Here is a 27,007-nt window from a genome sequence, read left to right as displayed (position 1 = left end):
TTCAAGCAGCACACCCACTTTTTACTCTTCTTACTACAGGAGCTAAACTATGGGGCAAATAGGAAAGTGACATCAGTATGAATGAGGCCATTTTTATTCCTGTCCCTCATATTCCCCATAGAGAAGAGGAATGGCTAGATCTGTGATTTTACCTTGGCCTTGGCAGAAGTGATTTCATTAATGAGCATGTAGTATTACATATTTTATATTATCCCATTTGACACTCAGCTGGCACTAGTGGTAAAGAACCTGCCTGCCAATGCAGGAGACTTAAAAGACACGGGTTCAGTCCCTGAGTCAGGAAGATCCCCTGGAGGAAATGGCAACCCACTCCAGTATTCTTGCCAGGAGAATTCCATGGACAGAGGAACCTGGCAGGCTAGTCCATGGGGTCGCAAAGAGTTGATCATGACTTAAGTGATTTAGCACGCACGCATAGTGAAGTGAAAGTGAAAGTTGCTCAGTCTTGTCCTACTCTTTGCGACCCCATGGACTGTGCTGCTGCTGCTAAGTCGCTTCAGTTGTGTCTGACTCTGTGCGACCCCACAGACGGCAGCCCACCAGGCTCCCCCGTCCCTGGGATTCTCCAGGCAAGAACACTGGAGTGGGTTGCCATTTCCTTCTCCAGGGGATCTTCCCAACCCAGGGATCAAACCCAGGCAGGTCTTCCGCATTGCAGGCAGATTCTTCACCAGCTGAGCCACAAGGGAAAGCCCAAGAATACTGGAGTTAGTAGCCCATGCACGTGTAAGTCGGAGAAGGCAATGGCAACTCACCCCAGTACTCTTGCCTGGAAAATCCCACGGACATAGGAGCCTGGTGGGCTGCCGTCTATGCGGTTGCAGAGTTGGACATGACTGAAGCGACTTAGCAGCAGCAGCACACATAAGTATGCTATATGCTTATATGCTATAAAAAATTATTATATGCTCACTTTTACAGGTGAAATGAGTTTAAGGGACCTAAAAAGCAGCTGAGGCAGGATCAGAACCCGGCTCTACCTGACTCTGGAATTTGGGCTTCTTCTGTGGTACAATATCAAGTTCCTCTCCACTGATACAGACTTTCCAGATTGTCCCATCAATACAATGACAACCAGCAGGTTACATAAACTCTTGGCATCCTTTTGTGGCCAGGAGCAAGCCATCTGGGTTTTACATGTTTATTTCGGCAAAATGACGTATTCTCTTTCTTCCTAAGGAAGATGGCTTTTTGGTCCTCAAACAACTTAAAAAAAAAAAAAAAACGGGGCTTTTTGCTGATTTCAGCTTAAATCCAAAGCACCATGATTTTCTGTGGATGTACAGGAAGCTTTTACACTTATCACAAAAGGGCAAAGTGAGCTTGGGAATCTCTGAGAAAGAGAACAGCCGAGAACCAGCTACAGGTGAACCGTCACTTGGTCTTCTGTCAGATGTGAACACTGGCTGTTAAGTCCCCTACCCTGCCAGGGTAGTCCTGGTGGTGCCAGTGAAACCTCTGTTCCTGTTCTGGGTGTGAGTTTGCATATATGGCTTATTTTAAAACCTATTAGCTCAACATATCATCGCTTTCCAGGTGGCACTAATGATAAAAGAATCCACTTGCCAATACAAGAGATGTTAAGAGATGTGGGTTCATTCCATCCCTGGGTTGGGAAGATCCCCTGGAGGGGGAAATGGCAACCCACTCAAGCATTCTTGCCTGGTAAATCCCATGGACAGAGGAATCTGGTGGGCTACAGTCCATGGGGTCGCAGAGTTGGACACGACTGAGCATTTGCGCAGAGAAACTCAATTATGATTGATATGATGATCATGACTTCAGAAATGGGGTCTGTGGCTTTTAGTAGTGTGGAACCCAGTTTGAACTGGAATTGCCCTCTCTCTTACCCAAATTCTTTCTCTTTGCATTGTTCCTGGTACCCCTCCTCCAGATGGGTAGTGGTGAGGGATGAAGGCTCACATGTGGGGCAGAGGAAGCGTTTTAGAGCTCACTCTTTCACTACTGGGTGGTATTTTACCTCTTCAGCCAGGATGTCTCAGAGAGATGCCCAACCGGAAGGGACCGGATGCTGTTGGAGCAGCCTCTTCATTTCCATCAGCAGCAAGTGCCCCTCTGGTCCTCTGAGGGAGGGGTCTCACTCTTAAGACACTATTGACCAGGGGGGATTTTTGCAGAAACTTAACGCCTGTGGTCGGCGATTTGTTACGTAAGTGAATACTGAAATGTCTCTGGTCATCAACATCTGGGCAACGAGACATATTATTAATAAAACGTCTTTGGTCAATAAGTTGTTAATGGACACTGACAAAATAATAATGACCATAGTAACATCTGAAGACATGGTGGGAGTAGAGACCACTCAGTGTAATATAAGACTGCTCCAGATCGACTGAGGACACAGTTTCTCTTTATTAAATCATCTGGGAACCACTTAAATGGAGATGCTAATGGAATGGATGAACTAATTACAATGATGCCAGAGCGGTGTGGAGGAGAGGAAGAGCACGCGACCAGGAAGCGAGACGCCACAGGTGGTTTACAAGGGAGCTGGCAGTACAGTTAGGCGTGGGTTCCCTTTTTTATAATTACAAAGCCTTGTCACAAATAAATACAACTGAATCACACAGAAAATTAATGATACAATAGCCTTATAAAAGAGAAAGAAACCAACACACCTCCCCTAACAGCAGGTTTAGAATAGGTCTGTGCGTAACCAAAATGCTTCAGGGTGCTGTTCCCATCTTGGGTGGTAAGCAAAGGAAGCACCAGCACCTTTCCCATTATACATACATACATATATGCATATGTATATATATGTATCCTGTACAGAGTCCAAGAATAGTTGAGCAATTGTAAAATTCAAATTTCTGTGTGAGTTATGGCAGCTAAATGGTTCAGTATAAAACCATTCTAAGAACTGATTATATATTAAGTTTGACTATCCATCATAATTTTAAGCCTACATACACTGAACAAAATATTATATGTATTTAAAAACCGAGTTATTTCCTCTGCACAGAGGCAGTTTTTCCTCCCTTCCCTTAAAGTTTTGTTATAGCCAGTCACTTCCCTAGGAAAACTCAATATGTTGAAGTATTAAAGAAGCAGATCCAATTTTAATCCCAAGTTTAAACATGAAAAGCATCTGCCATCACTAACAAAATATCCCACATCACCTTTGTAAAGTGAACATTAAGCTAAATCGTACGGACATTAAATGGCTCTTTCCCCACCCTCCTCTGCAGCTCACATCCCTCCTGGGGAGGCAGCCCCACTGCATCTCTGAGCGTTCACATGTATGCAGGACTACAATTTAAATGCAAATAACCCTGAGCCGCATTATCTGAGGAGTCAGTGCAGACGCAGCGCGGCTGTGACTGTGCCTGCGAAAATTAAAGGGGTTCATCTGTATTCTGACACACGCGTGACTTAGGAGTACATTCAAAAGAGCAATTCATCACTGCTTTCAAATTAAACACTGGAGTTGCCGAGTGCCTAGGTTACGTGGAATGCCTCCCCGTTGATCACACAGGGCCGCCTTTCTACAAAGGCAACGAGATAGGAACTTCTCTGACTGTGGTTTTTCAATTAGTCCCGATGACAGAAGGTGACTGAAATAAGAGACTTGGTTTAATATGAACACAGCTAGTTGAGTGGAAAAGATACATTTACGATAATATTAAGCACAACTGGATGACAATCTATATGCATTTCAGATTACTGACAGGAAAACGACCACATCAGCCTAAAATGCAAGAAAATTACCAACAGTGATTTACCAAACTGACATCACTCCAGAAGATATTTTTTATTTTTATTTTATTTTTTGCAAAATCATCTTTCAAATATAAGGTTACTTTAAAATAATTCTTTGGTTAAAGTATAATGAAAATAAAAACTAGAAACTCCTCCAAGCCTTTCAATACAGGGTGAAAAATACCCCCTCTTTCAGCCATCAGATGGCCATTTAATCAGCCATTCAGATTCTAGGAATCTAAATGTAATGGAAAACACTGGATTCTGAACTCCTTGCTGGGGTGAAGGAATGCGCTCCTAGCTACCGTGGCAGGGAGAGAGAAGGAGCCTGGGAAAATGAAACCCCAGCTTGTGCATTAAAATGTGCCAATTATTCTAGTCCACAGAGGAATTGACTGGCATTTTAGAATCACTGAAACCAAAGTCTGTCTGTGAATAACACTGGGTCGTCAGCGGGATGATGTGGCACACGTGTGAGAGCGGCCGACTGTGTCAGACTTTCAAGCCCAGATTAAATCCTTTAATTTCATCTATTTCAGATAGCTTTCTACATTAAGAAAAAAGAATTCCTCTTACAGCAACCATTTGCTGCTTCTGTCTGGCATTTTCTTCCATTCCCCCTTCCTCCTTTCTCCTAACCCCCCAAAATATTTGTTAATAAGCATCAGCCTCAGATCAAAAAGAACCAGCCTGAACTTTGAGTTGTGATAGACAGCAACTGAGAATTTTAAATGGATATGAAATCACATAATACAGTTGTCTTTTCTCTTTCGTATATACATAGATGCAATGTAATTTCCAAAGAATTTCTCAAATGGGGTCGTCTGAGTTTAGTTTTTCAAGTAGGTAAATGTGGAAAAGGAGAATTTCATGCGAATTGAGATCATTCAGGCCATTCTGATCAACAATCTGGGTAATCAGAGGAGTTAACTCTTTTCCTCAAGGGTTTCCACCTAAAATTATTCAGAAAATTATTTCAGATCTCTGCTTGCCTTTGCTCACACATAGGACTGCAGCCCACCTAAACCAACCTATGGGTTATCAAAGGCCTAAGTCCACAGAGAGGGAGAGAGAGGGTAAGTTCTGAACTTTCTTCTCTACAAGTACAGACCCTGCCCAGCACACACTGCTACACTTTTCAAGGAAATCGGATATGAGATGTTCAAGCTTTATTCTGAGCACTGAAAGTCCATGAAAATTTGTGGAGAATCTAATAAACATTATAGATCTGGTGACGGTGGATTCACCTCATTACAAATAAAAGAATGACTGGCAGTGACATTGCACTGGCCATAATGTGACTTTTCTCTAAACACCTTTAATGTACTTCCCCCATTTTGACCTGAAAACTTTTAATCAATCATGTCAGCAGAGTTACTTCTAGATCCAGAAGATGGATCAGTGTACAGTGATGGAAGAAATCAAGATTTGTTTCTTAAAATATAAAATTCATGACATCTTTCTCTAAGTGACTTAAACCCAACAGTGATCCTCTTGCTGATTAATATATGTAGCCAGCATCCTTTCACTTCCTCCTATTTTCAAGGATCATCCAATTCTGGTTTCAAATAGGAGCACAGATCTGTTTTTATATACCATGTGTTTTCTGCATTTGGGTTTTGAAGCTTATTTAATGCTACAGTATACACTGATCCTGTTTTACATGAATGTTCTCATCAAATGGCTGGGATTTCATTTTGCAGGTATATCCTAGCGTGAACTACACTGTCCCAGACCACTGTCTGCTACCATCAACAGTCAGCTAGTCACACAATTAACTAGACATCAATAACTGATGTTTTGGTTTGATTGTCATTTATTTTTCTTTTAAATAAACTCCCTCTAAATTCAGGAAGCAGGTGTGACGAGCTACCACAGGATGTGGCTCTCCCAGCTTTCCTCAAGTAGCCCTGCCTACCTATTTTAAATTATCATAGCAAAACAAACAAACCACCACGACAGCACAGTCAGCAGTGCGGTCGTGACTGTCATCACTTAAGTTCGTTCCCTGACTTCGCAGTACATCCCTGGCTGTGATGGATGCGTTTGTGGATGTTCTGTTCTGGTTGACATGTACTGCAACTGTATGGTGAACTGACCCTTGGTATGGTTTGGAAAGATGTCCATATTGCACAAGAATGAGCTTCTTGCTGACTCAGAGGATGTATCTGACATACATCTTTTGGAAATGTCAACATCCTTAACTGGTTAACATGGTCTAGACTCCTGGGGCAAAGGCGAGCAAATCGCAAATGATTCAGAAGTGCTGTGGCTCGTCAGGCTACAACATGAGTCACTCCAAGTCACTTGATGTTTTGCAAGTCTGTTGTGCCTACAATTGAATGCTTCACACGTGCATCTTCTCTTCCTCCTGAGTATCCAAAAGTGCTCTGGAGAGCAAAAATGCTTTATCTCTCCATTTCACAGATAGAAGCAAGAGGGTAGGACCGTAGCAAGAAGCTGCAGTCAGCTGTAGAGAAAATGTGATGGGGTGGTACCAGCGTAAAGGTTAGGGTCCCCGAGCAGATGTCTTGAGTCAGCAGCACTAGTGTGTGGGTCACACTGAGCATTGAAATTGATGGTAAGCCACATGTTTTCTAGTAAACTTAAAGGAATCCTGCAGCTTGGCTTTCACTGGAGCACGGAGTCTAGAAGAAAATCCCATCCCCAGCCTGGCAGCTTGGAGTCCCTCCAGCTGGACCTTCCTGCATCCTTCCTCAGGGAGGGCTGGCAGCTCCCTCTGGGAGGACAGAGGCTCCTTAGCCAGCACATACGGAAGTGAGAAAATACCCTCCGCGGTAGCAGGTGCCCTGATGTAGGAAGACAGTTCTCGAAAGGGTCCAGAGAGAATGAATTTTATCCCTGAATCAAGTCTTTCTCTTCTTGACACAGTCTCACCCTAAGAACTTTAAAGCCTGAAAGATGCTAAATTATTCTTTGTCCACTTAGGATGTGGTGCAGGCTTCCCCACTGGTACTAAACACAGAGACACTTCTCCCCACGCCTTCCTCAAGCCTTTTCTTCTCATTAGCTCGCCCGGTTACTCTTGTAGCAGGGTCTCTCTCCAGTTGAAGCCCCCAGTTGGTCCATGGGTCAGAGGGAGGATTGGTGGGTCTGTCAGCTGCCAGATTCCAGTTTCTCCTAATTCTTCACAGGAACAAAATCCCAAGTAGGGGATCTGAAGGAAGATAGAAAAGAAAGGGAAAATAGAAAACAGAGGTTGAGTGCTTTACTTTTTACCTGGATGAAAGAAAATTCAAAGGGATGAATAGGGGCTTTGCAGGCAAGCATCCCCTCCAAAATATCACTAAAGAAAATGAAATGGATAAAACTGATCAGTTAGAAGGAAGAGTATTTACAGTGCAAGAGGAGTCTTTGGAAGGGATTCATTAAATGGTGGGCTCTCCTAGTATAGATAAGTAACTGTTTATAGATGCTTTCTTAATAGCATGGGAGATAAAAGCAATCATGCATAAAGCTAAGGTGCTAAGAGTTCATTCCCAATTGCAAGTCAGGCTGAAAATGCAGCTCAAAAGTTTCTGAAATTATACTCGGACAATGGGAAAGATTATTCGAGTTTTAAAAATGTTTCATCCTGCTTTATGTCTTATTATCATTATTTTTTGGCATGTGTATCTAACGTTCAAAACTGAAGCTCTGCCCTTCCTACCTTCAGTGGGCATGGCATTTCAAAACTTATTTATGTGTGTGTGTCTGTCCAGAGCTGCGTTTATGAATAAGACCAAAGTCTCTACCCTCAAGCAGCTTACAGACTAACAGGAAGGAAAGACATATGAACAAGCTTTTTAAAAATGAGAAAAGAATTGCAATCAAGTTTGAACTGGTTTCTCTGGGGACAGATACAGGAAGCGTGTAACTCAGGCTGGAGGGAAGTGTGTGTGGGAGGAGGGCTGATGGAAAACCTCCACAGGCAGGAGGAGGAGGAATCCAGATGTGCTAGTCAGCCTGGTGGGTTTTCTGTCTCGCTGCCTTATTCCCAGGTTTGCCTTTCAGCCTCCTCATTTTGACTCACTGCTTCCTTTGGCCTACCCGCCAGGACCTCCCTTCCAGCTGAGCTGTCTAATTTGGCCCACAAACCTCTCCTTTGTCCAATCCACCGTCCCACAGGGAAATCCAGACAATTTGCTTATAATTCTTAGCTCCTTCCTAAATTTTAGCTCTTAGAAGCTAGATCTAGCTCAAACACATCTTTTTCTCTTACCCAAGGCCTGATAAAGTGCCTAAAACAGAGCCCCACTCAATACCTCTCGGTTGAGTGAACCAATAAATGTATCATCTTCCCAGCTCCAAAGAACTTTGCTATCAGTCAGCACTGAACCATTCTGAAACTGCAAGGCACCACAGGCCCCTGAAACGCAAATGGGGATTACCTTTCGGACCATCTGTACGAAGTCCTTGGAGTTCTGAGGTGACAGGCCTTGTAGTTGGCAGGTACATGCTTCCAGAGAAGATGCGTGAGCCACAATCAGGATGTTATTTCCTGGGGGCAAAAAAACAAGGACTGGAAAATCTGTTTCTATAAAGATACATGTAAACCTTGTAAGTACTAAAGTCAAGTTTTCCAGGGAGGGGCAAACATTCTCAAGAAATAAGACAGTTTGGCCAAGCAATATTTTGAAAATGCTTTGTATTGTTAAGGCAGGCTGCTGTCATTAAAAAAAAAAAAAAAAAAAAAAACACTTTTAATCTTAAAGTAACTTCACAGGTTACAAATATATATTTTACATATTATATATGTATATTTTATATACACTGTGTATACATATTATGCACTATGTATGTATATACACATGTACACCCCAGGGAGGTCCCAAGTATTCTTCACCCCCCTTCTTCCCGTAGCAACATCTTGCCTAACTAGAGTATACTGTCAAGACTAAGAAATGAACGCTGGTACAGTCCACATAGCTTTATTCAGATTTTACCAGGCTACCCAAGTCTATCACACGTGCAGCTTTCTGTAACCACCACCTCAATCAAGATACAGTACCGTTCTAAGTCTACAGGGCCCTCTGCTGTTTGCTCTAATGCAGTTTTCAATGCTGCCACCTGTAGAACTGTGAGCACATGAGACTTTCTGGTTGACAGAACATGCTGGGTTTCTTTACAGGGGTATGGGTGGTCCTACAGGGGTGGTAATGAAGTGAGTGGCTTATAAGTGGTAACTGAAATGTGGGGACCATCTACAATACTGTTAACCAGGGCTCCCCACCATTAATGTTCTAGTATATGTAAATCCAGCCTTTGCTCTACGAAGATGAATATTTTTAACTTTTTTTCGGGGGCGGGGGCTGGAAATGGGCAGACTCTTTTGTAACCTGTCCTCTTTACTAAAAATACTATAGTCTTACATATCATTAAATACTGAGTTCCAGGACTATAAAATTCAGTGGCAGACTTGAGTTGTATAAAGCACTGCTCTTGGTGGCAGCAATGATGGTAGGTGTGTTTGTGTAGGTGTGTTCATGCTCCTGGATCAAATTACAGGCAAAACTGTGTTACGCTAAAGAATTTATGGAAATTATAATAGGGAACCTCCTTCTGAGAGTGCAAGATATATAGCTGAGATACAAAATTCTGTTATTTCAAATAGCAACTAAGTCTGATGTATTTCTATGGAATATCTAGCATTTGAAGTACTCAGAATATGACAAATTTTACATGAAAGTATCTACAAGAGGGTCTAGACCTATTTTTCTTTCCTATTAAATGAGTTTGACAAAGCATGCTGAGCCGTCCTGAATAGCTGACTAACCGTAATGGAGAAATGATCACAGATTTAAGTATGGCGTCCAAGGTAACACCTACCTTTACTTTTACATTCACTTATGATTTCCTTTGTTACTTGGAAACTTCTACTGATATAGGTGTCATACGATTCTGAAACCACTAATTTGCTGACTGGAATGTGAGGTCTGCAATAGAAAAATGAACCAAGGCATTGAAAACATTTTGATCTCAAGACAAAGCAACTGACATTACTCTCAGCTTTATTTCAAGACCTTTCGAAAGTTCCCATGTTTCTGTTTATCCATTTCCCTAGAAAGGATGGAGGCACAGGAAAGAGTGCTTCTACTCTGCAGAAGTGGGGTTCAAATGTGCAGAATGTACAGAAGTGAATGCCGTGTGTGCATGCTGTCAAAGCGACCCGCTGAAAAATGAAACATTCAGTGTGGGTTTCCCTTGCAGGATGACCCAGAGCTGCTGAACTAACTTTACTGACAATCTGTCCTAGGTCACCCACGTACGAGGAAGCAAAGCAGAGGTTAGATCTCTTTATCTATTTAAGTAATCAGAGATTTCCCAAGCCTCTGTAGGCTTACACATGATATATAAGCAGTAACATGGTCTAAGTTTAAGGTGTACAAAGTACAAATTTGATACATTTTTACATTCAAAACAAAGAGGCACAAACTTAGTTATAAGATGAATACATTCTGGGGAAATCATGTCTGAGCTGACACCTCCATCATGTCACATAATTACCATTTTCTTTATTATGGTGAGAACAATGACTCTCCTAGCAACTTTCAAGTATATAGTACAATATTGCTAACCACAGTCACAGTGCTGTACATTAGATCCCCACAACTATTCATCTGGTGACTCTAGGTCTGTACCCCTCGACCAACCTCCCCCCACGGTCACGTGGTATGTCTGTGGGTGTCCACGCTATTCTACTGTTTCTCTGAGTCTGGCTCTTTCAGGTTTCACACATGTGATATGTCAAACTCTTTCTGGGAGATCTTGTTTTCAGTTCCTTTGGATATGACCCAGAAGTGAGATTGCTGGGTCATATGGTAGTTCTATTTTTAACTTTTTGTGGGCCCTCCATAGTGTTTTCCACAGTGGCTGTCCTAGCTGACACTGCCACCAACAGTGCACACGAGGACACTTGTTCTCCATCTCCTCGCCACCACTTACCATCTTATCTTTTTCTTGGATGATAGCTGTTCTAACAGGTGTGAGCGAGACCTCTCTGTGGTTTTGATTTGCATTTTCCCGATGATTAGTGATGATGAAATGTCTTTTCTTGGTCATTTGTATGTCTTCTCTGGGAAAAAATATCTATTCAGTTCCTCTACCCACTTTTTAATCAGATTGTGTTTTAGCTACTGAGTTGCATCAGTTGTTCACATGTTTTGGATGTTAAGTGTATGACGATATCAGGTATATGATCTGCAGGTATCTTCTCCTATTCTGTATCTTATCAGGTATATATTTTACAGATATCGTCTCCTATCCTGTAGGTTGCCTTTTCATACTGTTTCTTCTGCTTCATAGAAGGTTTTTAGTTTACGTAGTCTTCTTTTTTATTATTTATGCTTTTGGTGTCATGTCTAAAAAAATCATTGTCAAAGAGCTTTTCCCATGTTTTCTTCAGGTGTTTTGTGGTTTCAGTTCTTTAAATTTCTAATCCATTTTGAGTTTTTTGAGAGTGGTGTAAGATAGGGGTCCAGTGTCATTCTTCTGTATGTGGTTATCCAGTTTTCCCAACGTCATTTTAAAAAGATTTATTTATTTTTGGCAGCACTGGGTCTCTGTTGCTGTGTGCAGGCTTCTCATTGCTGTGGCTTCTCTCATTTCAGAGCAGGGGCTTCAGCAGCTGTGACACGTGAGCCCAGCAGTAGGGGCGCACAGGCTTAGTTGCTCCACGGCATGTGGGATGTTCCGGAGCAGGGATCAAAACCAACCTTCCCTGTGTTGGTGAATTTTTAACCACTGGGCCACCAGGGAAACCCCCAACATCACTTATTGAAGTCTACCCTCTCTCCATTGAGTATTCTTGGCTCCCCTATCAAATACTTGAGGGTTATTTCTGGGCTCTCAATTCTGTTCCATTGGTCAGTGTGTCTATTTTTACGCCAGTTACTATCGCTTTGTAGTATAACTTGAAATCATGAAGTGTGATGTCAGGTTTATTTGGCTATTAACATCTATTGTGGTTCCATACAAATTTTAGGATTGTTTCTTCTATTTCTGTGAAAAATACCATTAGAATTTTGATAGGAATTATGTTTGATCTATAGATGGCTTTGGGGGGTATTGACATTTTAACAATATTATTTTTTCTGATCTAAGAGTGTAGGACACACCTTTGTATCTTCTTCAATTTTTACCAAAGTTTCATAGTTTTGAGAGTACAGATCTTTTCACCTCCTTGGTTAAATTTATTCCTAAGTATTTTACTGCTTTTGGTGCTACTGCGAATGGGTTTGTTTTATTTCCATTTCATATCATAGAGGTTAGTGTATAAAAATACAGCTGACTTCTTTTTGTTGTTGTTGAAATTGTTAGTTGACTTTTAAAAATGTATTGTTTTAAAAATTTTATTGGCATATAGTTGATTTACAGTGTTAGTTGAAGGTGTACAGTGATTTAGATATACATATATTCATTCTTTTTCAGATTCTTTCTTATGTATTATTACATAGTATTGAGTTCCCTGTGCTATACAGTAGGTCCTTGCTGGTTATCTATTTTATATACAGTAGTAGTGTATATAAGGAAGCTCTGGTACATATACACCATGGAATATTACTCAGCCGTTAAAAAGAATTCACTTGAATCAGTCCTAATGAGATGGATGAAACTGGAGCCCCTTATACAGAGTGAAGTAAGCCAGAAAGATAAAGAACATTACAGCATACTAACACATATATATGGAATTTAGAAAGAAGGTAACGATAACCCTATATGCAAAACGGAAAAAGAGACACAGAAATACAGAACAGACTTTTGAACTCTGTGGGAGAATGTGAGGGTGGGATATTTCAAAAGAACAGCATGTATACTATCTATGGTGAAACAGATCACCAGCCCAGGTGGGATGCATGAGACAAGTGCTCGGGCCTGGTGCACTGGGAAGACCCAGAGGAATCGGGTGGAGAGGGAGGTGGGAGGGGGGATCGGGATGGGGAATACGTGTAAATCTATGGCTGATTCATATCAATGTATGACAAAAAAAATAAAAATTAAAAAAAAAATTTTATTGGCATATAGTTGATTTACAGTTGTATATCATATAGTTGAAGGTGTACAGTGATTTAGATATACATATATTCATTCTTTTTCAGATTCTTTCTTATGTATTATTACATAGTATTGAGTTCCCTGTGCTATACAGTAGGTCCTTGCTGGTTATCTATTTTATATACAGTAGTGTATACGTTGATCCCAAGCTCCTGATTTACCCCTCCCCCCACACCCTGCTTTTCATTTAGTGACCATGTTTGTTTCAAAAGTCTCTATTTCTGTTTTGTAAATAAGTTCATTTATACCATTAAAAAAAATCAGATTCCACATATGAATGATATCATATGATATCTTTCTTTGACTTTGGGGGCTTCTATGGTGGCTCAGATGGTCAAGAATCCACCTGCAATGTTGGGGCACAGGTTTGATCCCTGGGTTGGGAAGATCCCCTGGAGAAGGGCCCGGCAACCCACTCCAGTGTTCTTGCCTGGGAAACCCACAGACAGAGGAGTTTCACTTAGTATGATAATCTCTAGGTCCATCCATGTTGCTGCAAATGGCATCATTTTGTTCTTTTTATGGTCGAGTAATATTCCATTGTATATATGTATCACATCTTATTCTATTTTCATTATTCCAGGAGGTGGATTAAAAAAGATATTGCTGAGATTTGTGTCAAAGAATGTCTGCCTGTGTTTTCCTCTAAGTGTTATAGTGTCTGGCTTTACATTTAGGTCTTTGATACATTCTGAATTTCCTTTTGTGCATCACTGACTTCTGTATGTTGATTTTGTATCCTGCAACTTCACTGAATTTGTTGATTAGTTCTGACAGTTCTAGGATTTTGTATATATAACATCACATCATCTGCAAATAGAGTTTTGTTTCTTTCCAACTTGCATGCCTTTTATTTATCTTGCCTAACTGCTCTGGCTAGAACTTCCAGAACTATGTTAAATAGCAGTGGTGAGAGTGGCCATCCTTGTCTTGTTCCTGATCTTAAGGGAAAGCTTTCAATCTTTCACTGTTGAGTGTGTTAGCTGTAGGCTTTCCATATATGGTTTTTATTATGTTTACATATGTTCCTTCTGTACACAATCTGTTGAACATTTTTATCATGAAAAGATGATCATATAATTTTTATTCTACTCAATGTGGTATATATCTTATTTATTGATTTTTACATATTGAACCATCCTTGCACCCCAGGGATAAACCCCACTTAATCATGGTATGTGATCTTTCTGATGTGCTGTTGAATTTGATTTGCTACTGTTTTGTTGAGAGTATTGACCTGTAGTACTTTTTTCTTGCAGTATTCTTATCCAGTATCAGGGTAATGCTAGTCTCATAAAATGAGTTGGGAAGTTGTTAAGGATAGGTTTTAAAAACAGACGTTGAGTCCATTGGGTTTGTGAGCTAATAACCCTTCACCAATCTTTCCTTTTCTTCCTTAGTTTTAACAGAGACCACATACCTGGTCCTAGGAGAAGCCCAGAGAACATAAAGATGAGGAGAACCCAGTTTGTGTGTTTGGGGTGAGTAGGCTATTGACATAAATGATAGTTATGACACAATGCACATAGCATACAAAAGGGTGTTCCAAGTAGGGCTCTCTGATCCTGGCGACCCTGAATGTCTTAAATCCCAGTCACTTGTGTCTGCTTCCACCTTTCTTTACTGTTTAGTTTCCTGGGCTATGAGATGTTTATCTTGGTTTTGTAAAGTACAACTATACGACATTTTCTGCTTCCTTGTCTTTGGTGCACGGAGGAGCTAGTGTGATCTTGAAGCCAGTGCTCATGGCATCTTCATCAGCAGGCACGGCTGCTGCCAAGACTTACTGAGAGGTTCCCACGTGTCAGGCTGTGCGGAGCACCCGTGTTCTTTGAACACATCCCACCTAGCAACACTTCTGCAAATTCTGAGTTTGTGGATGACAAAAAGAAGGTTTGGAGAGGCTACAGATGACTTGTTTACATCATTAGAACTCGTAAGAGCAGGGACTTGAACCTGAGACTGAACTTGATACCTGTAAAGTTATTCGCTACCCTGGATGGCTTCTGACAGTGTCCTCCTCAAAACTACCCTTCTGTGAACTTGGGTTTACTGTCTGGAGTGGAAGGATGCTGTTCCATTTGAAGGAAACCTGCTCTCAGTTAAATAACATTCTCATAGCAAGCATTTCTCTCCTAGGAAACAACCTCTGAATCTCACAACACCCTGGGGAATAGGGAGAAACATGATGCTCACTAGGGATGTGCCTTGCTGTTCAGAGGCAGTCTTTCTTCTCCTCCTTCCTTCTCATCCAGTTCCATTACCATTTACATCACCTGGTCTCCCAGGAATGCCCCCAACACTCTTGACAAAAGGCCTCTTTGTATGGCCCAGGAGTCACTGCAGGGGAAACCACATGGTAATGTTCACGACTTGTGTAAGTGGAGAGCTGGGAGCTGCTGGGATCCAGTTCCTGGTGGTCAGTTCTTGCCTTGAAGTTGCACCTGTGAGGGGCTTCCACGTTTGAATGGGCCCCGATGAGGATGGAACCGTCACAGCTTTCTCACCCCCCTCAGCCGCGTCTGCAGGACCCACGTGCTGTTCTCAGAGTCAGGCGGGTCTCCAACCACGACCTAGACTGGAGCCCAGACCTCTGGGTACTCGGGTAGTATCCTTGGAACAGTATCCTTCCTGGCACACTCTCTACTCCCCAGCTTACTCTGGTCCAGCCTAGAAGAGCAGGCTTCTGCCCTGAGTTCCACACCAAAGTCTGACTGGTTCCTCTAATACTCCAGATCCAAAGCTCCACACCCCCTTTCTGCTGCCTCCCCCAGTCATCAGGGTCCTGTTCTAAAGCCCCATCCAACTGGCGTGTATTTCGTTTTTTCTGTCTTGGTGCTTCCCACCCAGCTCCACTGGGGCAGCTTTCTACACTCAGACGGGTCTTGTTACCCATGGACGAGGCTTGTATGTTAGTTACCAGCCTGAATCCACCTTTTAGCATCTCCTCCCTCCTGTTCAAAGTGATATGGATCTATAAGCTGTGCCTGCTTGACTTACAATACTCTGGCTATTGGTCCTTGCCTCTCTGCCCATCACCGTGCTTGTTCAATCATCTGGGTACCACTACTTGCTTTAAAAGAACTGCTCACTTGACATAATTACTTTCAGAGGGAAATCGACTCTAGGGAAGGTGCCTCTCACATGCTTGATGGGTGAATTTCACAACTAATTTATAGAATTAGATGCTTAGCCTCACTCCCCTCCCCCAAACACAAAATAGTTACATTTCGATTTTCTGTAGAGGAAAAAAAACCTGGAATGTGAACCATGTCCTGACCCCAAGGTTGGCATTCATCCTTCTGTTCATATTACTGATGGGGTATGTGTGAGTAAGCTTGGAAGAACTGTGGGATGCACTTAAGGGGGGATGGACTGAAGACACAGCTGGCCTGGGAGAGACTGGGCGGTATGTGAGCAAAGTCACTTCACCCTTGTTGGCAGTAACCTGCTCTTTCCAGGGCACAGGGATGATGGCTGTTGGCATGGGGGTAGTAATTTACTGCTGTTTCCCCAAGGAACAGGAAGATAGTGGCCATAGTGTAGACAGGACAAAATGTGAATTATTTCAGTAGGGGATCTGATTGATTGATTTAATCCTATTTCTGAGGAATGCTCATTCCTCATATTTATCAATGAAGGGGGTTACCTGAGGTCTTTGCAGAGCCAAAAATGAGGATGGAAGAAAAGATAACCCTCTCAGACCTTAGCCAGAAAGTCACATTGCTTTGAGGTTTGGGTAAGTATTTGAAGTGAAAGGTCATGGGATGTCACAAGGAAGAAAGCTCTACTTGGATTAGTCAAGAATTGTTCCAAATTCTGTCTTAAGAACTATGAACTTAATTCCCCATGGTTGGCCACCTGATGCGAAGAGCTGACTCACTTGAAAAGACTTTGATGCTGGGAAAGATTGAGGGCAGGAGGAGAAGGAGACGACAGAGGATGAGATGGTTGGATGGCATCACCGACTCGATGGACATGGGTTTGGGTGAACTCTGGGAGTTGGTGATGGACAGGGAGGCCTGACATGCTGCAGTTCATGGGGTCACAAAGAGTCGAACACAACTGAACTGAATGGTGGTAAGTATCTATCCTTCCTCAAGACATTTTACAAAGGCTTGAGTGGATTTCTTTTTTTCTTACACTCAGCCTGAAACTTTACTTCAGACCGACAAGGTAATGATAACAACTAACAAAAATATTTAAACCAAATACAGGGGTGAAGAAAATCTCATTGCTTATTAAAAATACTTAAAATATGGCTTGTTGTAATTGTTTAGTCACTAAGTCATGTAATAACACAAAAAGCCTTTTCTATCGCGTCACTAAGAAGCGCTGAGTGGATTTCTGATGGTTAATATAATTATGTTACAACCTACAAATGTTTCTTTTCAATAACAGTCTAATGGAAAAAGCAAAGGACTACTATAAAGCTGATTACACAGTGCTTGACATGAAGAAAATGATCAATAAATGTAAGTTATTATTATTGTCAGATGTGTCCACTACATGGGTAGCTTTCAGAGGTCACTGAGCTCTCTCATATATGAGAGTGGCTTGCTGCCATCCTGGGATTATGGCGGTAACAAATAAAGATAATTAAAAGTACTTTGAAAAATCAAAAGTGACAATCCAAGTCAAGGCACCGCAGTTTCGCTTATTCCCCAACAAGCTTCTGAACTGCTTGATCATTAGCTGGTGTGTGCTTCTGGCACTGCAGGTGGTTTTATTAGCCATTGAAATAGATGCAGTAAAATCAGAAAACCCTAGTGAATGTGTGCTGGAGGGAGAGATACTCCATAATAATGCCAAATACAAGGGAATGTTGACTTTCTCCAATTTTTTGTTTTTTTTTTTTAAACTGTAGCTTGACCTCCACCAATATGGACAACTGTCTATGGGCTACATCCGGTCCTTCATGTCCTTACTTAGCCTGACCTGTGAAGAGTACTTCCACACTGACCTCAGGGAAACAGCGGTTTTAGTTACCTGTAGGTTGTATCAACACTCAGGTTGGCTGCGGCTAGCTCTGATGGAGGTATCCACGCAGGTAAGGTGTTCCCAGCAACCCATTTTGTCCACTCAAATAAGCCAGGCTCCACTCGGATCTTCAAGTGATTTTCCTGTTGTAAACCTTAGAGATAAAATGAAGAAGAACAAAGTACAACTATGTTCTCATTGGAAAAGTGAATTAGAGACCAACTTGTTATAAAAATTCTGATAAATCTTCTCTTTCCTATTGGATGCTATATATAGCTTAAAGATGCATAGAAGCATGCAGGTTCAGACAAGGGTTTTTCATGGCTGTGTATCATAAACACATGAGTATAATATTCTGGTGACACCACCAGGATGTATGCGCACTCTGAATGGTTTCTGATTTTTAAAAAAATCATTATTTGTAAAGTTTGTACAGCTCTGTGACTATAATTCTTTCTAAAGTTCCAAGATGTTATCAAGAAACTTCAGAAATTCTTAGCATTCATTATAATAGCTTATATTTGCATATCATATATTAATTTTCTTTACTAGAAAATCGAGTGGTGAATATTTGCCAAGGCCAGACACAACTCCTGTCTTTTATGATAGTGTGATTGTTCTTAGAGTAGAAACTGGCTCTATTTAACTCTTTGTATTGCATTTAGTCCAGTTTTTCTGTGCAAATGGAATAGATAATGCATTTGAATACATAGTGGCATTCTGGCTTACTTAAGGTAAACGAATAGGCGTCTAAAATATAGTGTAATTTCCTTGTTGCCTCAGCTATCTGTGGCTTATTTGTTGTTTGGTACAAGTAAACAGTCAAGCCTGTTTCTTCTAGTTTTTCTTTTCAGTGAGATGAGAATGGAGATTCCTGTAACACAGGCTTCTGTGGATTTTAGGGCAAAAGCTGGATATCTTTATATAACAATGGTGCTTTTTGAAGTCACTCCAATCAACTAAAACAAGGATGATTCGTGTTTCCAGACACCTAGGAGAACTACTGCTGCTGAGGAGGAGAAGCAGACAGAGCAGAGTGGGAGGAGACAATTTGTTTTAGTGCCAAAAAAAAAATCACGCTCTGCAGGCTCTAAATCATTGCCAGACAACAACATTTTACAAGCCTGCAATTCACTGAAGAGGGCTTTAGATTTTCAAGAAAAACATTATCTGTATATTCTCTTCATCTTGCTTCTGCTGCCAGAGTATGATTTTGGGACTTTTGCAAAGTAATCTTCTGAAAGTATCATCGCTAAACATCTCAAATTCAAAACTTTGAATTGGCTGATGTTCCCCTGAGTCTAGGGTAATTTATTAGCAAGTGTTGGGTTGCCTGGAGACGGAGGGGTGGACTAGCTGACCTTCATCAAGTCTCACCTTTCAAGATGTTGTATGCAGTCTGGACGCAGCGCAGGGACGGGGAGCAATAGACGTGGTCGATGATGGTGTTACTCTCCAGTAAGGCTTCCCCTGCAAAGGAAACCAGAGAAGAATCAATCTGATAATTTACACAGCCTCAGCATGACTCTCAGTGTGGAGGAGAGGGTGCCAGGGAGACCCTGCAAACCTCTCTTCTCAGGTGGGGGCTCACGTGGGGCCAGCAGTTTCAGTCTCATTTTCTGTTTAACTTATTGATTGATTTTTGGCTGTGCTGGGTCTTCGTTGCTGCTCGGGCTTTTCTCTAGTTGCACTGGTCAGGCTTCTAGCTGCGGCGCATGGGTGTAATTGCTCCGCAGCCTGTGGGATCTTCCTGGATCAGGGTTGAACCTGTATCTCCTGCACTGGCAAGTGGAATCTTAAACAGTCTTAATCAGGGAAGTCCCAGTCTCATTTTCAAAAACTCTCCTGCCCAGTTATTTCTATGGAAGACCAAGGGACACACCCCTTCTTGTCTTTCACTTTCTGTCTCTCTGGTCCTGACAAGCAGTAAAATGCCCATCTTTCTCTCCTGGATGAAGTCCAAACACCTTTCCATGGTGGTCAAAGTCTTCCACAAACTTCTCTGTCTCCAGCCCACCAGTCTCTGCTCACAATCGATGCTCTAGAAACAAGAAGGCTTATTTCCTCCGTACTATAGATGCTGCTTCTCACGTCTATGACTTGATGCTGATCCTCCCACTGAGATGCCCTCCCGCCCTCCTGCTAACTTATACTCTCTTCTGGGCTTATGTCTTCTTTTGTGCTCCCGTAACATTTTGTTCATAGTTGCATTCTTGAGTAAAGCACACTCTCTGATATTCATCCACTTACAAGCTTGCCTGAGGGTAGGGACTCATGCTTAGATCCCTAATACCTAGTATAGTGCCTTGCACAAGGTAAGTGATCAATCCTTGTGTGTTAAATGACTGAATAGGACAAGGCTGCTGGCTCTGTGTGGCGGGTAAGGACCAGACCTGCAGAGAGCTGAGCACCCTGGAGACTGATTGGCTTCTATACTCTCAGCCACCCCTGAGTGCCTCCTCTTCGCCCGCACGCAAGAAGCTGACCTACCTGCCATGCTGAGCCTGACCTTGCCCCATCACTAGGCCACACACCCCTCTGTAGGGATCATATCTCGTTCACTTTGGTAAACCAACCCAGTGCCCTGAACCTAACGGTTACTTAATAAATCTCTCTTGAATTGAGGAAATGCAGTAATCGTAGGAAAGCCATAGGCAGTGTCCTTGGCATATCCACCGGAGCCAGTCTTTGGAAGAAGCAGCCAGGAAAGGCTGTGTGGTCACTCCAGGACACTTACCCACGAGTCTGGCTTGCATACATCCAAACACCGTGATTGGAGCGTCTTTCTCGTAATCCCGGAAACCGCCGCTCCGCTGAGGTAAGCTGTGAGGCATGTTCAGGTTGGTGCGTATGTAGCGGCCTGGAAAGAAATGTCAGACAAGGCGACGTGAGTTCTCGCTTCCTTAGGACTTCTAGTGCTGACCCTGCTGGCCCCTCCACTTCCACTCCCTTTCGGCCAAAGAGACTGAGCTGAGCTCTCTAGAAAATACTGACACTCTTCCTTTGGCAGAGTGTCTTCAAATCCATGCTTCCGTTCTGCTGACAAAAGTGACAAGAGGTAAGCCTTTTTTTTCTTAAATAACTAGTATTCTTTTTTCTTTTTAAAGTCTTTACTGAATTTGTTACAGTATTGCTTCTGTTTTATGTTTTGTGGGGTTTTTTTTTGGCCACAAGGCATCTGGGACCTCAGTTCATGGACCAGGGACCCAACTTCCAGCTCCTGCATTTGGCAGGCACAGTCTTCACCACTGGACCAGCAGGAAAGGTCCCAAGAGATGGTTTTTAAGTGAAAGTAACAACCAGACACTCCAAAGCAGGTCGGATTCTCTGAGATGCAAGCCTATCTTAGACAAATGAAAATGGAACCAAATGAGCCAGGGTAACTTACTGGAGGGAGTTCTGGACATGGAATCAAGACACTTGCATTTGCCTCTGTCCTATGGCTGTGGGCAAGACACCTGCCTTTTTTGGTCCATGGTGTTCCAGTTGATAGCTGAGAGAGAGGTGTCCTCACCTCCAGTCTAACACTCCAGACTATCGGGAAGGACTCACAGTGTAACAGGTGAGAGGCATTTTCTACAACACAAGGACTCCATCTAGATAAATGTAGCTTGACTCTGCCCCCTAGAGGCCATGAGAGGTATGCCAGTGCTAAGCAGACCAACCAACCACTCACCTTTGGCATCGAAGCACTGGGACAGCCAGTACTTCCCAAACACGACATCCATCCTCTCACCATGCCGACACACGAAGAGGCATCTCTTCTGAGGGCCAGGCTGGCTGCTGATCCTCAGAGGCTGTGGACAAACAAAGGCTGTAGGTAAGGGTGGGGGCATACAAGCAAGTAGACATGTCTCAGGGCTGGGTGCTGGGTGAGCTGGACTCTAGAATAAGTCTCACTAACGTTTGATTGGAATAAGCCCCTTAAGTACCCTGGCCTGTCTATAAGATGGGGGTAGTAAGCCTCATCTACTGACCTCGAGAGCTATTCTGAGGCTTAAATGCGATGAACTGCAGGTGCTCTGCAAATTAAGAAGGGTTATGAAAGTGGTTGTATCATTACTGTTGCTGTTCATAGGCGTGACACCTGGCTCCTGCTGAACAGAAGACAACCTGAGTTACAGCTCGGAGGCAAAACGAGCCAGTGTGCAGAGACGCCATCTAGAGGACAGCTTCTTCCCCTAAGGAGATGCTTCATCAGGTTCTTCAGGAGGCGAGAACTTTCACTACCACAGATACCCCTGCCTCATCTCCACCACATGGTGGTAAGGCCACGTGGTCCATAGTCTCCTCCAGCCAGAAGGTCCTGCTTTGCCAGTTCTAATCACAGGTTAGGCTCTGTTGTCCGGCTGCCCGCAGGATGGTGTTCCTGGAAATGGCTCGGGGAGGACAGCAGCTACCTCTGGGTGATGAAATCAGCAAGTCCAGTCAAAGGTTTGTCCGAATGACCCTGGTTTCCATCACTGCTGGATGGATCCTTACGGATGTTTCTAGATTTATTCTTTCTGATGGAGGCAGCTCTTGCCAGTTTCCTCAGGGGCTGCCAACTCCTGTGGACTTGGCATTGGCCAGTACAGTACACACACTTTACATGTGCTTCCTGTTGCCCTGGCAAGGTTGGTATGTGGGATGGTGGTGTGGTCTTTCCCACTGCCTCTCCTACTGCTTCCTAACTCAAGTTCCGGACTCCAGCCAATGTCAGCCAGTCTCTTGTTCCCTAACACACTTGAACTTTCAACTGGCTTTGTATTAATCTCTACTGTTCAAAACCACCCTTCCCCTGGAATGGATAAAGATATGGTACACATATACAATAGAAAGTTACTCGGCCATTAAAAAGAATGAAATAATGTCATTTGCCACAACATGGATGGACCCAGAGATTGTCACACTAACTGGTCAGTCAGACAGAGAAGGAGAAATATGGTATGACATCCCTTATATGTGGAATCTGAAAAGAAATGATACAAGTGAACTTATTTACAAAAGAAAACAGATGAAAGAGAAAACAGACACACAGACTTAAGAGAACAAACTTATGGTTGCCAGGAGGAACAATGTAGGGAGGGGATAGTTAGGGAGTTCGGGATGGATGTGTGCGTGTGGGCTCTAAGTCACTTAAGTCGTGTCCGACTGTGTGTGACCCCATGGACTGAAGCCCGCCAGGCTCCTCTGTCCATGGGATTCTCCAGGCAAGAACACTGGAGTGGGTTGCCATTTCCTCCTCCACGGGCTCTTCCCGACCCAGGGACAGAACCCACATCTCTCACATCTCCTGCATTGGCAGGCAGGTCCTCTACTACCAGCACCACCTGGGAAGCCCTTGGGATGGATGTGAACACTCTGCTGTATTTAAACTGGGTAACCAACAAGGACCTACAGGGAACGCTGCTCAATGTCATGTGGCAGCCTGGATGGGAGGGGGATTTGGAGGAGAATGGATACATGTATTTGGATGGCTGAGTCCCTTTGCTGTCCACCTGAAACTATCACATTGTTAACTGGCTCTACTCCAAAATAAAAAGTTCTTTTAAAACCCAAAACCCCCTCCCTCCACTCCCCCATTATGCAAACTTTTTGGCACATATCAGACATACACGGAGCATTCACTATGTGCCAAATACTGTACTAAGAACTGTATTCTTATTTCCTTTAATCTTCACAATACCCTGTGAGATAGATATTTCAGGTGACCCTTGAACAACTTGGGTTTGAACTGCATGGGGTCCAACTAATACACAGCTTTTTTTTTTTTTCAAAGTAAATACTACAGTACTCTAGGATCCACAGAGTGTTGAATCTGAGGTTGCAGAATGGTGGATATGAGGGTACCAAACTGGGTAGATGGAGGGCCAGCTCTGGTTACAGTTAGATTTTCCACCGCTTGGAGGTTTGGCACTCCTAACCCCTGGGTTGTTCAAGGGTCCACTGTGTTACTTCTTTATAGACAACACGTCCCTTGCTCTGCGGAGCAGTCTTCCTTAGTAGTCTAGACCCAGAAGCTGGTCATCATTGTCAGCACCACCCATCTGACTCTTCTTATTCTTAAATTTTTGTCTATCTTTTAGGATCGTGTGCCCTGAGAGATTGGTAACCCTTTCAGGACAGAGAAGTCAGTGCCTCATCCTTTGTTAAAAAAAAAAAAAAAAAAAAAAGGTGCTCAGTGACTCCTGACCTCCAGAGCTGAGGACGTGGCCCTGGTGGTCAGCCCTACCTGGGTGGGCTGGCAGATGATGGTGAGGGGCGTCGAGTCCCCCAGGCCCTGGTCCTCATTCTGCCGCCTCTCCAGGATGCCGTCCCCAAACGAGAGCGTGTTGGAAGAGGATGTGTTTAAGATGGAGTAAGAGCTGCGGAGGGAGACAAGGAAGATGTTAACTGAGGAGGAACATCTTTTTGAAATTTTCTCATTGAAGTATAATTGACAATATTATATGAGTTTCGAGTACACAACACAGTGACTGGATATTTTTATGAGGAACGCCCTGTTTCATACTGAAGTCTTGCGGTTAATAAATCAGGGGTGGATGGATTTCCGTGCTTGGAACAGACGTGTCCATCCCTCTGGGCAGGGCCGGGGCCTCCGATGCTGTGCTTATTCAGGGGCCACGGGCCTGGCTGGCACCAGAGGCGTGCTGCAGAATAATGAGGTATCAATTCTGTACCATTGTTTCCAGCTTTTTCTGGCTCTAAAGAAATAAACAATTCCTGCTGCCTTTAATCTCTTCCACGGTGATTTACATCTGAACTGACAAAGGAGAGGGAAGGTTCTGACCCTCCCCACCACTTTGCCTGTGGCTCCGAGTGAAGCCACAGAAGTCCCTGGCCATCACCCTCTATGCCACCACCTTCCATCTCCAAACCCCTCTCCGTCTCAATCACACCTCCAATAAGAGGACTAAATACAGCATTTTTCCAGAGGACACCGTTCTCACCAGCTGTGTGGAGCTATGAGCCAAGAGTTCTTATTTCTGGATGTAACACTGACTACAGAAGCCCCCCAAAGAGGTCTTGCTGAAAGACAGGCAGCAGATCATGCCATGTTTAAATTATTCTGATTAGCAAAGCTCCCAAAAAGCTTTATCTAATAAAACACTGCAATTCAAATATGGTTGTCAGGCAAATGCGACGGACAGTTCCTCCTGCATCACTGGGTGGCGTCAAGGGAGAACATTTTAATTTTAGATTTCTTGCTGCTTTATAACCAGGGTAAAGTTCCATATGTACAGAACAGCTCTAAGTCTAACACAGCCGTTAGCTTTCCAGTTATTCTTTTTGTTGTTGTTATTTCGAAGGAAATCTTGTGCCACTCAGTCTCAGACTGGCTGCTTTCATTTTAAACTGAGACTCTCCTAAACATCAGAGAGTTAAAGAAAATTCAGTTTTACTGTCTGATTCATCAAAGCTCCAGGGCCTGAAACGTCCGGATCTATGGAATCATCCTGACATCGTGCCTGTACATGTTTCCTGATTTCTGCTCTGTATTACAGCTGTGAAGACACTGACAGGATCCCTTCTCCTTCAGCTCAGTTGGCAAGGAGACTGAGGCAAGGCCTCCTCCTCTTCTCAGGCGTCACTGGGATCAGAGGCCCCAACTCCCTGAGACAGCGTGAGGCTAACAGTTCCAGTCAGACCACAGTCCGATGAGGTGCAGAGTAGAGAGGACGATGTACCTGACACCCGTAATTACCATGGAAACACCTCCCAAGGACACATCAGACCTGGGGGTCAGCCGAGGAGGAGGACTGGTTAGCCCACTCCAATGCAGAGGCTTCCGCCAACTGACTGACATGTGTCTGGAGATGCTCAGAGCCAGGCGAGGTGCTCTCACAAAGGTGGTAGGAAAGTATTTCCTTAGGAGGGACTCAGAACACTTGAGAAGGACAGAGGAAGAAGAGTCGTGAAGGGTCGCTGACCCCTCAAGTCCCTACCTGATGCTGGAATCCCCCCCTGCAACTTCTCAGCAAGTCAGCAGGTCCTACTTGAGGAGCCCTGTGACTCTCCCTCCCCCAGGCTACCTGGGATTAGGGCTGAAACAAGACTGATAGCCTCTCTGAATCATTTCCACTTCTGGGGTAAACGGGAAAGCACTGCTCTTCTATAGGATCACTGCAGTGGAAGGGACATCTGATTTGGTGAGCATGTAAGAGAGGACCAGGAAAGACAAGTTAGAGGAAAAGAATAACCATAAAGCTAATGGATGTTTTAGACCCAGTGCTGTGTTATACATGGCACTGATCCCTAAGAAGCAGTGTTCACAGATACCTATGAGGGAAATGCAATTGTTATCTTCATTTCATAGATTAGCAAACTGAGGCTCAGAGAGGTCATGCAACTTGGCCAAGGTCACACAGCTGGTGCGTGGGAGAATCAGGATTTGAATCCGAGACTACTGGAATAAAAACTCAAATTCTTAATTATGGCACCCTAACACCTAATACATTAGTATTTCCCCACTCTCAGCTGGGTTGGCTGTGGAAGCTGATAGTGAAATTGCAGACATAGTTGCCAAAATAAAGGGAGGTGATACACTGGCCTCCCTGGGATCCATGGACTGAGGTCACCGAGGCTGCCCCCTGCTTCAGCTGAGCTCTAACTCTGGCAAGAGCGGTCTGCATGCAGAGACCTGAACTGGGTCAGCAAAAATTCCCCTACATGCTATCCTTCCACAGTGAGCCCTACTGGTAAGAATGATCTGGGAGCTGGATATCATCAAATCATCTTTTGATTATATTTCTTCATGAATATTGTGCTTCACTTATTTTTTTATAGGGACAAAATGGTTACTTTGGGCACTCCCCTGGTGGCCCAGGGGTTAAGACTTTGAGCTTCCAAGGCAGCGGGGCATGAGTTCGATCCCACATGCTACATGGCATGGCCAAAAAAAATTCCAACCAACTGAACAAAAAACAATGGTGACTTTGGAAACCCAACTTAGAAACATTTCTGAAGAAGCAAAGGTCTGGGGAACACGAGGTAGCTTTGACCTTCCATTCTGAGCTACAAAATGCCGGATGTTCATGGGGTGGGGGTGGGAAGGAAGAGGGAGGCTTACTGGGGAGGGTTATTAGGGAAGAAGATACTCTTTCTCATCATCGGGTTTGTGGTCTGCCCGCTGCTAATCAGGGGAGGGGACTGTCTTTTCTTTTCTCCCTTTAGGCAAAACACTCAGTGAAATTGCCCGTCTCTGCTTCTCTTTTATGACAGTAATAACAACGTTACACACCATGCAGCT

At 43.4% G+C, this 27,007-nt stretch overlaps 1 protein-coding gene across 1 annotated transcript in view; it reads right to left on the bottom strand.

Moving 5' to 3' along the window:
• Positions 1-2,375: 2,375 nt before the first annotated feature.
• UBASH3B (ubiquitin associated and SH3 domain containing B) overlaps positions 2,376-27,007 on the bottom strand; it is a 151,088-nt gene continuing 126,456 nt past the window's right edge. The window contains exons 7-14 of the mRNA XM_043901421.1: positions 23,990-24,122; positions 21,452-21,572; positions 20,513-20,635; positions 19,153-19,245; positions 17,785-17,929; positions 9,571-9,677; positions 8,133-8,242; positions 2,376-6,919 (exon numbers count right to left, since the gene is read on the bottom strand). Coding sequence (XP_043757356.1) covers positions 6,782-6,919; positions 8,133-8,242; positions 9,571-9,677; positions 17,785-17,929; positions 19,153-19,245; positions 20,513-20,635; positions 21,452-21,572; positions 23,990-24,122 — 970 coding nt within the window. The 3' untranslated portion in view covers positions 2,376-6,781. The remainder of the gene's footprint in view (positions 6,920-8,132; positions 8,243-9,570; positions 9,678-17,784; positions 17,930-19,152; positions 19,246-20,512; positions 20,636-21,451; positions 21,573-23,989; positions 24,123-27,007) is intronic.

Source organism: Cervus elaphus, chromosome 1 (genome assembly GCF_910594005.1).
Source record: "Cervus elaphus chromosome 1, mCerEla1.1, whole genome shotgun sequence".
Lineage (NCBI taxonomy): Eukaryota > Metazoa > Chordata > Mammalia > Artiodactyla > Cervidae > Cervus > Cervus elaphus.
The sequence above is the reverse complement of the archived record's forward strand: the minus strand, read 5'-3'. Positions and strand labels throughout refer to the sequence as shown.